At 35.5% G+C, this 13592-nt stretch overlaps 1 protein-coding gene across 1 annotated transcript; it reads right to left on the bottom strand.

Annotated features, from left to right (window-relative positions):
* Positions 1-847: 847 nt before the first annotated feature.
* Positions 848-13345, bottom strand: LOC127467219 (T-cell receptor-associated transmembrane adapter 1). The gene is made up of 6 exons (XM_051778917.1): positions 13226-13345; positions 7908-8018; positions 6307-6343; positions 5093-5151; positions 3739-3797; positions 848-2577 (listed from the first exon to the last, which is right to left on the bottom strand). The coding sequence occupies exons 2-6, from the start codon at positions 8008-8010 to the stop codon at positions 2299-2301; spliced, it is 537 nt and encodes a 178-aa protein (XP_051634877.1). The 5' UTR covers positions 8011-8018; positions 13226-13345; the 3' UTR covers positions 848-2298.
* Positions 13346-13592: the final 247 nt, after the last annotated feature.

Below are 13592 nucleotides of genomic sequence, written 5' to 3'. Positions count from 1 at the left end.
TTAAAGAGCTGGAGAAATAAAGCTAAATCTGAATGTGACAACATTAAAAGTGCCTTGGAAACAGTTGATAAGCCACTAAAGATTATCCTGAAGTAGAGTGTCTGTAAGCAAGTCAGTCATTTAATGGAAGCAGTGATTAAATGTGGAGAGGAAGGACATATTGAAGGAGAATATTTACAAGAATACCCTGCTCTATTAACAAGGTACATTGCTAGGGAAAGCAGCTGATGAAAATTAGCATAAATGCATAGCTGGACTAAAGAATTAAGACTGAGATAGAGGAAACTAGATTTACCTAAATCCCATGAGGTGGACTTACTGCTACATTTACACTCAACGAGAGAAGTGTGTACTTCATTTCTGTTAAACTGATGATCAGATTGAAATGGCAGGTTGAGTTTAGTTAATTCGTGTAAGTTCTTTAACTTGTGAATTTAAGACATAATCAAGAGTTGCATCTCACTGATGCGTTAAAACTCTTTATGTGAATATTTTGCATATTATTGTTATTCAAACTATTTTGATGTGAGTCTAAGCAAGCATATGTTGAGATATGTATTATTACTTATTTAGTTCCTACTATGGAACAAAATATAACTCCTTCCAATCTAATCAAATTAAGTGAGTGTTTCATGCACTGATATTTAGCTTTAGATATTTGGCTTTGGATTTGTCTTCCTCCTTTCCCCCACAGGACCTTAGGGCCATCGTTTAATCTGCTTCTCCATTAAAGTGGTTTTTGTAGATTCTTCAACACTACTTGTTTCTGCCTATCCAGTGGTAGCTGGGCTAAGACTGTGATAACACAGTTACTTTCATTCCAAGTCTGCCTTTTTTCTGGGATGTAACAGCGAAACATACTGTGTTGATTTCAGCACACAAAAGGAAATGCTAGCACAAGATTGGCAATGACACTGGGGCAGCTTTGGCTGCAGGGCTTGGCCCCTTCCTTTTGGTTTTGCATAGGAGTTAGAGCTTGTTATGTAGGACCCTTAACTATGAACAAAACTGAATGTTAACCAGGCTGTCAAAGAACTTATTTCTTTTGTATTGATTTTGTTTTATACTGATTTTCTTCTTCATAAGTGTGGCTCATTGCTGGATGTGTCCATCCACTTCTGCTTTTAGAAGAGGTGTTGGGCTTCTATGGGCCTTTTGTTTGTTTTGTTTGTTTGTTTTCAGGACCTGAAACACTTGCAGAGTTCTGTATGTGCTTGAGAGTTGGAAGCTCCTTGACATGGTGCTCTGTGTGGATGTTAAAGGCACTAGTATCCTTTATTTTTGAGAAGACAGAACTGTCTGACACCTAGAAGTAGGCATATTACATCAACCTGCCTCACTGTTTTCTGATAAAACTACTTAATGACTCCTGGAATGTAAAAAGAGATCCCCACTCTATAAAACTTACCATTTAATGAGTTTAAAGTCTTAAGATGAATGTGCACACAGTAAGTGAATTGTCTGGGGAAATGAAAAGCTCTTTCTGCTTTTGTAAAATAGTAAGAATAGCAATGTAAAACCCAATAGGAATGTAAACATAACATAGAGTATTAGAAGGAAGAAATCCTCACTAGGATATTTATTTTTACAGATAATTTGATAATATCTTTGTGGACTCTTGAATACAGTTTGATACAATATTGCATTTAGTAGAGGAGTTGAGATTTGAGACTAATTGTGGTATTGCTAAGGGAAACTGAAGATATATAAAGATACTGTTAAATCTCATGAAATGTACAATTACTACTTTAAACAAACTGTTAAATTATTCTCCAATTATCTTTAGATAGATTGCATTATTACCATAAACCAGTCACAGCAGGAAAGTACACGATGTGGAACAGCAGATCAGTTTTTAACTGGTGAAACAACTAAATCACTAAGTGTGCAAGCATGAAAAAAATTTCCTTTCAGAAGTATTGATAAAACCATATAGAATAGTTGTACTCTGCTAAAGCTCTACAGACCATTAGTGGGTCTTTTGGGACTGTTTGAAAGCTGATGGTTGTTTAAAACATAGGATTAATTTTTACTGGGATCAATACCACGTGAATGCTGAAATACCAGATTCCACAACTCTTTCAAATTGTCCTCAGAAGGGCAGATCCTTCAAAGTGGCAGTCTGGACCTATACTTATTTCTTGCTTAGTCCTTAAATATGCTTGGAAGACACTTTGGAACACTTACCCATTTTAAATCATTGTTTGGTACGACAGTTTGGCAGTTTGACAATCTCTAGTCATTCACTGTTCCTCCAGAATGAAAAAGCACATCTCACTTTATGATTACGTTTTTGGTTCAGGAAGCCACTTCAGATATTCTCTCCTTTTGCTTATGGATCAAGCCCATTAACCTGATGGGATCATCATGAATGGCTTCTACTTTTGCTGTGTTTTCAGCAGCCAGCTGCTCACTATTGAGGTAAATGCTCGCTTTGGAAGCCATCATGGTGGGGTTAGATGATCTTTCTTCTTCATCTTCCTCTAATGAAGGATCTTTCTTTCTCCTTGGTTTTCTGCGTTTTCCCTTGACACTGTGATCAAGTGAGGCATAACACATTTGACTGGCAGACTCCACCTGAAAGGAAATTCACTTTAACATTCAGTAGTTATCCTTGCTTTAAAATTATATGTAAGACTATGAGTATGTCTACACTGTAATCATAATAGTGGCTGAAATATGCCCAAACTAGCTGTAAAACAAGCCATTAAAAGTACAAACAATTAAGACGTGCGAGCCTAGAAAACACATCAACATAACCTAATGGTAAATGGCCCATAAGGAAAAATTCTTCAAGGTATCATAGGAAAGATTCTCGTTGGAAAGAAGGATAGGTTATGAAATCAGTCCAAGATCTTTGGGATGCAAGATATGATTAGATCTGTTTCTCTTCTCACTTTTGTTTAGTTAGAATCCAGTTGTTAGCAATATTATTCACAGGTTTTGCCTCTGCAGAATACCGAAGTTGGATGATTCTCATCCGTATAGATGATCTCATTTCCAGTGCAAAATGTATGTCTTTTGTATCTTTTCCCTGCTTCTCTGTTTTTCAAACCAAACTGTCAATGACTATTGACATTGGAATTTTCATAGATTATTCTGTTTTCATGAAGTTAATGAAAACAAATGTCTAGATTAGAAAAGATATTTTTACCTGCTGGAAATATCCTGAGAGAGAGGCTGGAAATTGATCCTAGTGAAATGCATGGAACTAAGGAAATTGGTGCTGGGAATGCTTCAACTACAGGCAAATTTCAGTTGAAGCTTGCATGCTCTTAGGTATCTCAACAAAATACAAATCAATAGAAAACAGTTGTTTTCTATTTTCAAGTGTTAAGGCATATAGATTTTGTGCTGGACAGGAGAGAGCCACTCAAATTCATGAGTATCATGTGATACAGCTTGTGTTTTCAGTTTGATATCACAAATAAATAAAATTAATTCTTTTCATAAGCCATGGCAGTAGATGCAGATTTAATTCAACCTGATCTGCATGCCTGTGACAGAACTTTATCATACCATATGCATGGACTGGAGCTGTCCATAATTTTCCTGCTTCTGCATTAATGATTCAGATTGAAGGGTCAAGTCTGTGCTGAAATACCTTGGTGAACTGAAACAATAATGCATGGTAATCTTTGTGATAGTGTCAAGATTTTTGTCATGGGATAAACACAGGAACTCTGAGACAGACCACATCACCCTAATTCAGAAATGCAAAATTAAAATTAAAAATACCTGTGGCTGGTTAACTGGCCTTTGAGGTTGGGACTTCATCTGCTCATAACAGCATTCTTCTGTAACTTATCAAAGTAGAAAAATGTTTTAGTTATTAAGTTATATTACTGAGTCTTAAAAGGTCAGATCAGCAGATCCTCTCCATTACAGAACTCACTTCCCCCAGTTTTCTTTGGTAGAAGTTTGTTTTGTTTTGAAATCACACACAGATCTCTCTCTCTAGGTATAGACAGGCAAATAGCTAAGAAATTCAGACACATACTGTGGAAATGAAAATCATTTTCTGTTCATGGGTGGGAGGTTTCTCATTATTCACTAAGTGGGCATCATTTTAGAGTGCTAGGAAGACTTCTTGCAATTTAAGGGTAACCACATACTGATGTATTTTTCAGCATAGGCAGCCTTTCTTTGGCTGAGAAAGGGGCTGTGACTTGCAGCAGCTGGTGATTAAATTCTATTCCTGAATTTACTTCCAGTTTTCTGTAAATTTGGTGCAAGTTATTTTCTTATTTCATATCTCATTTTAGCCATCAGTAAAGCAGATTACTTCCTTACATTTTTCAGACTTTTATGATGTCAATCCATTTGAGTTAGATAAATTTATGCAAACCGTGTATGAAAGTGTTTGGTTTGGTTTTTTAATTTTTTTCCTGCAGCTCAGTACTTTAGTTTTGCTTAACCCCAAATAAGGCTTGCAAAAAAGTTATGTTCCTATTACTTAAATACTGCTTTAACACCATAAGCACTTCAAGAGACAAAGTCTCAGCATATCTAGCTCTAGCTGCAGTTATGTGATATTACTGCCTTTATTATGGTATCTCTCTGCCAAGGATTATCAACTTCAGCTCAGTAAAGCAAAGCAAAGCTGTCTGCCCAACACTCAGCCACTGGGCTTCAGCATATTTGTCAATGTTGCTGATGGTCTTTGGATAGCTACAGCAGAGAACTGGTTTGTGTTTTTTTCTGCCTGTTTCTGTGGGAACACTGGCTTTGGACCATGAGTAATGTGTGGTTTAGAGTGCTTTAACATGCATGGATCAAGCTGTTTTTTCAATTGGTGTAACTTTACATATATACAAGCTCTTTGTTTTGAGATATTTGGCTCAACTGGACCATTTGAACCATAAAAAATAAAATTCAGTATGAGATCTGTTCTTACAAATAGTAATGTAGTATGATGGTTTGCATTTCTATCCCAAGTAGGTGGTAATATTTTTAATTATATTAATGATTGAAAAGATGTAGATTCTCAAGCTTGGCATTTGAGAAATGCAAAATATGTTGGTCAGTCAGTTTTCAATCTTATATTTATTATAGCCACTGAATAGACACATGTTCCTAAAATAAATCTTACCTAAAGTATCTTGATTGAGATTGCCATAAACTGGGTAATCTTCTGTGGGATAGTCATAGCTACAGGGGGAATGGAAAAATACTTTTAATTCACAGAATATGCTTTATTTAGGACCCACTATTCTACTCTAATAAACGTTTAATGCACATGTACCAATATTCAGATTGTGTATGTGTGTGTGTATATATATTTATGTGTATATATATATATATCCATAGCAGATTGTATGTGATCTAATAAACAAGACCAAAAATACTGGAGGGGGCAATGGCAATGTGCATATTCTGAAGAGAGATTTGTTATCTAGCCAATAATTGAACTCTTCTTTCCTGTAGCTTAGGTAAGTAAAAAGCTTATCTCAAGACTAGTAAGCTACTGTTTCATGTAGGTCTAGAAATATTACTGATCACTGAAAGAAACCCAGTTCATGTCCTCTGAGACCACTCTGCAATACAAACTAAAGCACTGCATGTGTCTTTTGGGTTGATGTTCTTAAAAGGTCCACACTTTTATGTCAACACAAACAGAGAAGACCAAAGCACAGTTCAGCTTTGGATTTTTAATGGTATGCTGTGTTTCATTACCTGGTGTTCCTTGAAAATGTTTCTAAGTCTGTAAAATGGGAATTGTTAGTGGGAAGCACTTTTTTCTATTGCATCCCTATACTGTGTCTCATCAAGGGAATGAAGCCATGCTACCTAACACCGCTTCTTCAGTGGTATTTTTCAGCTAAACAGGCAGTAATAGACAGAGACTTCCCAACTTCTGTTTCATTGCTTTAGGGCATCATTTGTAAAAGATGGTTATGAAATGTAAATACATAAATAATTTATTACTCCAGAAGTATTAACTATCAGACTATAATTTATCATTGTTTTCTGAGAGTTCTTTTAAATTATTATGGGATTTTGAGGTTAAGTGACAGTAAATGGTGGTTTAGTTCAGTATCTTGCACTCCCTTCAACAGACAAAATTATAGTATTAGCATGCAATTTTTTCATTGTTGATAAAAAGACTGCAGGATGTACCTCCCACATGAATTTTTTTTTCTGATTTTCTTTGGAAAACTTTTTTCCACAGCCATTCCCTCCAACATTTCCAGGCAGACTGCAAGAGATATTGAATTTTCTTCTACGTCATCCCTCCAAAGCCATCTGTCATTATTTATTGCTTATTTCACCCTTGAGAGAAAGAATTTTTTTTATCCGACTTACCTTGGATTGTTCTCTTCGTAGTCTTTATGCATTTTAGCTGGAAAATTTGTTTGAAAAAAAAAAAGAAGTTAAAAGAAAATGAAATGTGCTATTTTAGAACACTTCAGATAATTGTCTCAGCAGACATGCTTTTGATTTCAGTTTAGAGACCACAATTGAAAGTTCTGGCTCTTAGTTGTCCCTCTACTTTTCTCAAATACTTTTGTCTAATTCAAGAAATGTTTGTGTTAACACCCTGTGCTATGGCTGCAAAGTCTGCTTTAGGTTACAATATCCCAAAAATGTATTATAACACATTTTCTTCCTCCACGTTCTATGTCTACCTCATCTCTTTCTCTGTCTAGGCAGGTGCGTCGTGTGCTTATATTACAAAGTGAAGGAGTATTTATTTTACTAGTTCTTGTATCTCTGAAAGATATCTTGTGATCCACACAGATGAAGAAAATGAAGCAGAGGGGCGATGGCTACAAAGGTTTATTGCTAGAGCTTGATTCATAACTCAGAAATGCCTGACTTTCTATCATCTGCTTACCACAGTGAGCTCCGATTCCATGAGCAGTGCAGCATCAGCCAATCCAACCTAAACCTTGGTCAAGGTTAGTTTTGTAGATGACTGTGATTTTTAACTCAAGGAAACATCTGCATAGTGGCCCTAAAATACAAAATAAACCTAAAGAGCCTAACCCACACCCCTCCCCCCACCCATCCAAAAACGCTCCAGCAGCTCTTTTAGTATTCTGATTCTCTTACACTTGGTGAATTCAGTTTATAAGCACAGGCCTGCTGTTTATGTAGATTATATATGTATGTGTATTTAGTGTAGTTGAAGCCACCAATGTTTGCCTGCCCATCCATACATGTACAGCACAGGTGCAGTTTTCCCTGTGTTAAGGGAATGGTGAGGATTGTACAACTTCCTAACAACAGAATTGTATGCATAGGAGAGGTTCCACTGGCATAATTAATTCTGTCAAAAAAGTCATAGATAATTTCAACCAAAACCGGAGTATGACTGTAGTCACCTTCTAACATAAACAAATTAGTTTCTTATTCTGAGTGGCACATTGGTTTAAGAGTTCCATTAGAATCCCACGATGAAAAGCAATTAGAATATTTTTCCAAAATAAACAAATTAAGCATAAAATATATAGGAAATCAGAAATTCTAATGAGCATTCACGAATTTGGGGAGGAGCTACTTAAAATAATTTTCAAATTGAGGGATAAATAATAAACAATTATATGAAAAGTACACTTAAAAAAATAAAATTACAGGTATTAAAAATATACTTTCAAAATAAAAATTTAGTCAGAACTAAATTCTTCCCCTTTTACATGTTCTGTTGGCTTGTCTTCAGAGAATGAGCTTGAGTGGCTGTTTGTGGCAGTGGATTGTGCAGTTAGCAATCACTCTGTAATCGTACCTGACTCTCCTAAAATTTTTTAAAACTCACGTGGTCTCTACTAGAATCATTCTTGCCAAAGGAAAACTTTTCAAACTAATCAATTTGTTGGCTTGAAATCTCTGAGCAGTGATGACTTTCTGTACAGACAATTTAAATATTGAAACTCCATTCCTTACAAAGAGACAACATTTCTTACCTCTCTTCTTTTTCAAATAGTGTAAAATGTTCAGTGTCAATGAAACCATGAGAGCCAAACTCAGGAAGGCCAAAACTCCCCAGACAGAAAAATGGCAGCCCATTTCTGTAACTGAAAGAAAATAATTTTATCATTTGTGTTGTCTAATAGTTTCACCATATTCTTTGTGCTTGGTTGATTTTTGCTTTCTGTAATTGAAGCTGCTATTTTGTTGTTTACTCTGTGACAGCCATTGCCATATCAGCTGAATAATTAATATCAAAACCAGATGCTAAATAATAAGAAAGCAAGATCAATAAGCTGTTAGCAGAACTACTGTTTCATAGGAATTCTGCCAAAGGCTGGGCTGTTGGTTTGCCTGTAAGATACAGTAAAAATCATAAATTAATAAAGAACAAAGTAATTTTACTGAGTAGCTTTGAAATTAATTCTGTAATTGTCTTTAACTTACTCTTTGCAGTAAATTTTTGGCTAAATTCTAGAGTTCATTAGTGTAGTTCTGAATTCAGTCAAAACAAATTCACTGGAAATATCTCTGAATAATAGCTAAGACCATATGGTTTTAAAAATCCCTGCAGAAAAATATCAAAATTTGGTTGTTTTCTTGCATTGTTTTCTTGCTATTAAAACCCCTTACTTGTACTCATTTTCTTGCTTGAGAAAACGGTGATAAAGGATAAGCAGCAGCTGGGAATCAGTGAACGCCCCAGAAGTTCTGCAGAGAAAAGCCCAAACAGCTCTTGGAAAATCACCTTGCAAGAGGTGGGTCAATTTAATTGAACAAAGTTTCTTTTTGCACTGAACTTGCCTCTCCTTGGAGTCCTGTTATAAGTACAGGGAAGAACTCTCATGCACTGAATCTAATTTGTCATTTAATTAATTCTTCGATCAATCTAGCTCATACAAATTTTCCATCACAAACCATGCTGAAGAAAATAGCTTATTTGTGACAGTCTAATGGCCAGAATTTTCAGCATTGCTGTAACTGGCCAGTGAAACCCTCCTTGACAGAGGAAACACTGAGCCAAACACACGAGTGAAAGGAGCTTGCAATTAGTGTCTTTGCTTTCCCCCTGAGGCATGTCTCATGTTCTACCAGATTTGGAGTGTTTGAAATAAAGTCTGGTGCCCAAAACTAATGACCTCCTCTACTGCATAAAAAAGTCTAACTGGAGCAGAGCAGTCAAAGGGAGGGATTGGATGATACTGATCCTTAACGCACTCAGTTGTTTTGGACATACGTGGATTCCTTCAGGAGGCTGACATTTTGTTTGCTTCTCAAAGGAAATCTGAGGCAAAGGAGTACAGGAATACACATTTCCATGTTGCTGGCCAGGGATGGGTGCAATGCATTTGCTCCTGCTGAGGACACAGAGTTTTTTTCCTTGGCTGACCAGCTCCAGCTCATCTTAAGAACTTCTCCTTACAGATTTTGTTCCCTCATTATGCTGTTGCAAAAACTATTTTAGATTTGTTTTACTTCAAGCCCAAGACGCTTTTATGACGATGAAACAAGATAAGATAAACCTTGGTAGTAAAAAGTCACAAACCACATGGGCTTCTAGGATGCAGGTTTCAGATTTCTCTTTTAAAAGGAACAAAACAGAGCAACTAAGCTGTGACTTTCTGACAGATTTGTAACTGGTTTTTCCACCTGGTACTTCCAGTGGCCATTTATCCTTCCTTTTAAACTAAACATCCAGTTTTCATTCCTTTCTTTTCTCCCACTTAAGTTCTCCCAAAGCCCTCCCACTTGAGGGCTCTCTATCATTGCAATACTCCTTTTCACGTTGAGAGGCACTTTTTTGCAATGAGATACAGATATTCATGAGGAGAAACACCACCTCCATGAAGCAGCTGTATATTTTTCCAGTTTTTTAGAGAAGAAATTAAAAGAAAGGGAGGTCCTACATTGAGAAGATGTTATCAAGATACGTCAAGAATCAGCATTGTTTAGAACCTGGTTACTCTACAATTAGTCACTCAACATTTGCATCCTTTGTGCAAAACTACTAGTCCAAAACTACAAGTCTGTCAAAGGCAAGAAATTTCAGGTCTCAGTGTTGTGCCTAAATAATCATTCATCCTTCGTTCTTCTCCTGTCCTTTTTTTCTTTTCTGATGTAATCATTTTCCATTTTTCTTATGTTCATTCTCTATTTCTTTTCCCACAGACTCTTTCACCAGGGAGCAAAAGCAATGAGAAGGGAAGCACGTGTAACTGTGATAGAAGCCACAAGCCTGTGATTCATTAGAATAAAAACAGTGAGCAGATACCTAAAGTACAGTTCCAGTCTAAGGTTGTTCCTTTAACTTGATACACAGTGGTGTAATTTATCTTTCTTATTCAGGAGTCCTATTTTCCCCTGATGTTTCCAGGGTAGAAGGAAAACTCATAGTTTCAATTTGAATGTTTTCAGTCCTTAACTGAAGTAGAGGAGGAAACCCATTTTTTGATGACAAGTATTATTTTCCCATTTCAGCTTCTGATTTAAATTGGAATTATCATCTGGAAAATAGTAAAGTTTGGAAAAAACTCTTTCTCTTTTCAGTTTTCAGTTTTAACTTCTACAGTATTTGAGCAATCCCACTTCTCTAGAACTTTAAAACATTCTAGGAAAACAAAAGACATGAAACTTTGATTTCTAATAAAACGCGTCAATGTTTTAAATCTCACAGTTATAGTTCTTTCTTATGCATGACTTACAAAACTTTATGGGTATGGGGAGACTAAGAAAACAACGTTTAAATTTCTTCCTAGATGAACACTGCTTAGTTTATTTTTAAATTTATTTTCCACAACTCTGAGTCAAACATCTGCTTCTGTTGCAGTAAAATGTATACAGACACATGCATGATTTCAATATCTTCTTTTTTTTTAACTTTTTCTCTTTGCAATACAAGCTATTTGGTTTTCAGACAAGACTGCTTATATTGTGGAAACAACAGCAGTTTTAATTTACCCTATAAAACCATAGTAAAGACCTTGATCAGAGACATAAGTGTGCAGTTCTGAGCGTTTTATGCCATTCTAATATCAGTTTCAAGTAATCTTACTATCCAGATATAAAATATGGTAAATTTTGATTGTATATCTTCGCTTTACAGATATACAACTCCCAGGTCTTTCCCAGGTGTTCTTGTTCTTATAGTTGTCGCCAATATGCTAGTTATTTACATTTATAACTGAACTATTTAAATAGCAACTAGTTTGACAGCAGCAGCAATAGAAGGAAAGCTGAATAACTGTGAAGGACTATTTGTTTCCACAGATAACTACACTGCTGTCCCTATATGCATAACAGCAGATGCAACCTGTCACAGTTAACTGGTTGTGCTAAAGAAAAAAATAAGATAAGGAAACTGTGGATGGTGAGTGAGAAATAAGCAGAAAGAGGAGTCTATTTGACTAATTACATTCCATTCTGAAAATAGTGTCTTTTTATTTATTCTATTCCGAAAATAGCGTCTTCTGTTCTATTCTCTAACTTTAATTCTCATTCATGTAATCTATTCTCACATGTAGCAAAAGCGGATTGTTATTTTTTGCATAGTATATAGTTATTCCAAAGAACTCATGCAACTGTGTTCAGGGGCATTCTCACCCAAGCCATCAATTTGAATATTTTAAAAAATGTTGTTTTCTGCAGAAAAAAGTCATATAGAAAAATTATTCCTTTGGGAATAGTGCACTATGATTCTAATAGGATAAACTCAAATCCCATCAGAGTTTTCTGCAATAATCTGTAATAAGAAAAGGTAAGAGTGGTGGTATTTTGTTACAAGAAATAATCTCAAAGCTATTCTTAAAGTATTGTGCTGCTCTGTGAAAGAAAAAAGATCATATAGCCAAAGGTTTTATAAGAAGGATAACAATTCTTGTTTCAATGTTAGAAGAATTTGGGGGGTGTGAGTGGGGAAGTAGTATATTAATGACTATAAAGATGACAGTATTTGGAAAAACTATTATCGGAATTTTTCTAGTATTACTGATATAATCCTATGCTGCTGTTCTTCCATTTCTATTTGGAAAGCAGGTTAAACTTGGACTTGCATCCAAATAGAACATCTACTTTAGGTAATTTACTTCATTTGAATGATGTTTTTACTTTTCTGACTTTAGGGATGGGGTTACCTCCTTTTAGTACATTTTACATTGTTATAAACTGAAGGTACCATATTCACACCACAAAATACGAGCGAGCAAAAGACTTTCTGAATACATAGTTATGTGTGCTTTTTCTCTCTTTTAAATCTGTTGACAATTTTCTCCACCAACAGAAACAAGACATGGTAATAAATAGAGTGTTGGTTATTTGTTCTTTGGTTTTCTCTTTGCAGGGTTCATTATACTGTAACTGGAGGGGTGTGAGAGGGGAAAAGCAAACAAAAAACCCTTACCAAACAAACAAAAGTCTCCAAAACATTCAAATCTTTCCTGGATGAATTTCTGCAGTTCAATTTAATGCAACTCAAAGGAGTGGACATAATCATGTACTTATCTTTGAGGAAAGGGGCCAGTTTTAACAATTCATGTTACATGTTTGTCCTCTTAACAACGGAGGAATAGGTAGCAGGAGTACTACGTTTCGTTCTTTCTTGCTCTAATGTATTTTGTTTAGAGAATCCATCACAGAGGATAACAGAAGGATAGCATACTTCTACCAGGTTTTTGTACTGAAAAGGAACGTGAGGTGAGGGATATAGATACCATCCAGCTGCACATGCCATCTATGGTATCAATTCATCATTCATACATTAATCACTACTAGATTTAAGATGATGATCTGGAACTCAAAATGGTTTGTTTCCTGTTGGTTTTGTCTGCAAATTTGTTAAAGATGAGATAAAACTGTCTTTCCAATCCCCTTCTAATTAAATGTTGATATAAATAATATTTTGTACTAATAACCCTTAGGGAAAAAAATCCATTAAGAGACTGATGAATATTAAATTAGTGTTAAAGATACTTCCACCTCCATGAGCTTTTAATATAAGATTAATTCCCTGGTAAAGATTCCTTAAACTGCAATTAATTAGTGCATAACTAATTGCTTTATAAAATATCAGCTTCATACTTTAGAAGGGAAGCAGTGCATTGTGAAATAAGAAGGCCTGCAATACAGTAAGTACTTTCAACAAAAAATTAATGCCAATGCTTAGTCTTCATTAACAAGCCTTAATTAATGAAGGTTTAAGATGTTATTAATAATTTTAATTTAAAACCCTGAGCAACCCTCTTGCAAGACTGGTAATCTACTGTAATGTCGTTTTACTGCTCTTTTGTTTACAATTTTATAACTAAAAGATAGGGCTTACCTGTTTTTGTTGGTTCTAGGAACACTCCCCTCCCCTTTGTCCAACAGGAAATCAAGTTTTGTTCACAGATCTTGGATTCTCTTTTGTTTTGGACCTGGCAGCATGGATCTGCCTCTAGAGTTGCCGTCAACCTTAAAGGCCTCCAGTCTTTTCTTTCGCCTTCTTTCTTACAAACAGGAAATGTGGTTTGGGCTTTTGCAAGCTCACTGGCAAACTCACAGTCTCCTTCAGTGTTTGCCTCTAAGAGAGAATTAAAATATTTATATGTGCACTTGTATTTACTATCCACCTGTCTTGCCACAGAAGAACATCTACAGGACTGTTAGTTCCATTTATGTGACACAAACTTACTTTTGTAATGTTCATA

This window comes from Manacus candei, unplaced genomic scaffold, assembly GCF_025592945.1.
Source record: "Manacus candei isolate 608988 ecotype Guabito, Panama unplaced genomic scaffold, ASM2559294v1 h1tg000014l, whole genome shotgun sequence".
In the NCBI taxonomy this organism is placed as follows: Eukaryota; Metazoa; Chordata; class Aves; order Passeriformes; family Pipridae; genus Manacus; species Manacus candei.
The sequence above is the reverse complement of the archived record's forward strand: the minus strand, read 5'-3'. Positions and strand labels throughout refer to the sequence as shown.